This window comes from Cebus imitator, unplaced genomic scaffold (assembly GCF_001604975.1).
Source record: "Cebus imitator isolate Cc_AM_T3 unplaced genomic scaffold, Cebus_imitator-1.0 Scaffold70, whole genome shotgun sequence".
NCBI classification, from domain to species: Eukaryota; Metazoa; Chordata; class Mammalia; order Primates; family Cebidae; genus Cebus; species Cebus imitator.
In genome coordinates, this window is record NW_016107385.1 from 2,638,691 (window position 1) to 2,640,819 (window position 2,129).

Below are 2,129 nucleotides of genomic sequence, written 5' to 3' on the forward strand. Positions count from 1 at the left end.
GGCCTCCCAAAGTGCTGGGATTACAGGCTTGAGCCACCGCGCCCGGCGTAAAGGAGTATTTTTACCATCTCTTTTAATTCTTCATGTATAATTAGGCATGGTCTACATATGCTGTCTCAGAACATAGAACTATGGTAATTTTAGTTTTCTTCTTCATCTCCAGCCTCGTGGCAATACAGCTTTGCTGATAGCTGTACCTACTATGCTTCCCAGTTTTACGCCATATGTGGAAGAGACTGAACAACAGCCAGTAATGTGAGTGTGGTTTTTGGGTATTTTGAAGTGGGAATTATTAAGGGTGGGCAGAGGCACCTGTCCTAGTTCCCAAAGGTATTTTCTTTGTGAAGATGAAAGTAACCAGGCCAGGCACAGTAGCTCACACCTGTAATCCCAGCACTTTGGAAAGGTGAGGCAGGAGGATCCCTTGAGCCTCGGTGTTCAGGACCAGCCTGAGCAACCTAGTGAGACCCTGTCTCTTATTTATTTAAAAAAAGTATCCAGACGAGTTTTGTATATCTTTTATGTTTGTATTCCTTTGAGTATGTTAGGATCAAAAGTCCATTTGTTAATATTTTTATTAAGGAATGAACTTATTAATTAGGTTTATATTTTCATTACTGAACATTGCTTTAGGAAAATTAATGGTAGCTATTGTGGAAGATAGATTGAACATAGATAAATAAGCTATTGAAATAGTTCAAGCAAGGATATTAAGGGGGGTATTTGGGCAAGTCAGTGGTAACGGAAGGGGAAGGGAAGGTGGATGGCAGAGGCTTCAGTGGTAAAGTTAGAAAACTTATCTGATGGGATAATGGGGATGTAGGAAAGATAATGTGATTTAAATGAGATATTCTCCTTTTGTCTTTGATAGTAATGAGAAATTATGATAGCTTTCCCTCTCACCCTGCTTTTTCCTTCTGGACATCATTTTCCTCTTTCTTTCTAATCCTTAGCATTTCTGTTTTTAAGAAAAAGTACAGTAACTGGTGGTTAAATAAACAAGCCAGCTTGAGATTTAGTCTAAAGCTTAACATTGCATAGTTCTAATACTAGGTTGAATTCTGTCCCAGTGCAAGAGTTACCTCATAACTAATTTATAGTTCCCACTACATGCTAGGAAAGCAAAAATAATAATTAAGTTTTGGAGCAAAAATTCTGCCTAATTGCCCAAGACAATAGGAAGGCTATTCTGTTTTGTTTTTGTTTTTTTGAGACAGAGTCTTGCTCTGTTGACAGCAGGCTGGAGTGCAGTGGCACCATCTCGGCTCTCTGCAACCTTGACCTCCTGGTTCAATAGGCATGGCAGCTCACGCTTACCATCCCAGCACTTTGGGAGGCCATAGCAGGAGAATCACTCGAGGCCAAGAGTTCAAGACCAGCCTTGGCAACATAGCAAAAATGTGCCCCTACAAAACAATGTTTTTAATTAGCTGGGCATGGTGGCAGGTGCTTGTAGTCCTAACTACTCAAGTGACTGAAGCTGGAGGATCACTTGAGCACAGGAGTTTGGAGCTGCAGTGAGCTATGATCTTGCCACAGCACTTTGGCCTAGGCAACAGGGCAAGACCTTATCTCTAAAAAATAAATCAATAAATAAATTATAATAATAAAGAAAAATCAGTTTGGCATGGTGGCTCATGCCTGTAATTTCAGCACTTTGTATGCTGAGGTGTAAGAGTTGCTTGAGCCTAGGAATTCAAGACCAGCCTGTGCAACACAGGGAGACCCTATCTCCACAAAAAATTTAAAATTTAGCCAAGTGTGGTGGCTTGCACCTGTGGTCTCAGCTATTTAGGAGACTAAAATCACTTGAGCCCAGGAGTTTGTGGCTGCAGTGAGCCATGACTGCATCACTGCACTCCGGCTTGGGTACAGAGTGAGACCTTGTCTCAAAATAAATAAAATAAAAAAGAAAATCCTATGAGCCTTTATAGAAACCAACAACATACATTTATAGATATCTGGTTTTTCAAATGATTCAAGTCATTTTGTAGAAATATGATATGTTGCCGGGCGTGGTGGCTCACGCCTGTAATCCCAGCACTTTGGGAGGCCGAGGCGGGTGGATCACAAGGTCAAGAGATCGAGACCATCCTGGTCAACATGGTGAAACCCCGTCTCTACTAAAA

The 2,129-nt window shown here is 41.2% G+C and overlaps 1 protein-coding gene across 1 annotated transcript in view; it reads left to right on the forward strand.

Moving 5' to 3' along the window:
• Nucleotides 1-2,129, forward strand: part of BUB1B (BUB1 mitotic checkpoint serine/threonine kinase B) — a 74,865-nt gene that overhangs the window by 32,115 nt on the left and 40,621 nt on the right. The window contains exon 8 of the mRNA XM_037739469.1: nucleotides 164-255. Coding sequence (XP_037595397.1) covers nucleotides 164-255 — 92 coding nt within the window. The remainder of the gene's footprint in view (nucleotides 1-163; nucleotides 256-2,129) is intronic.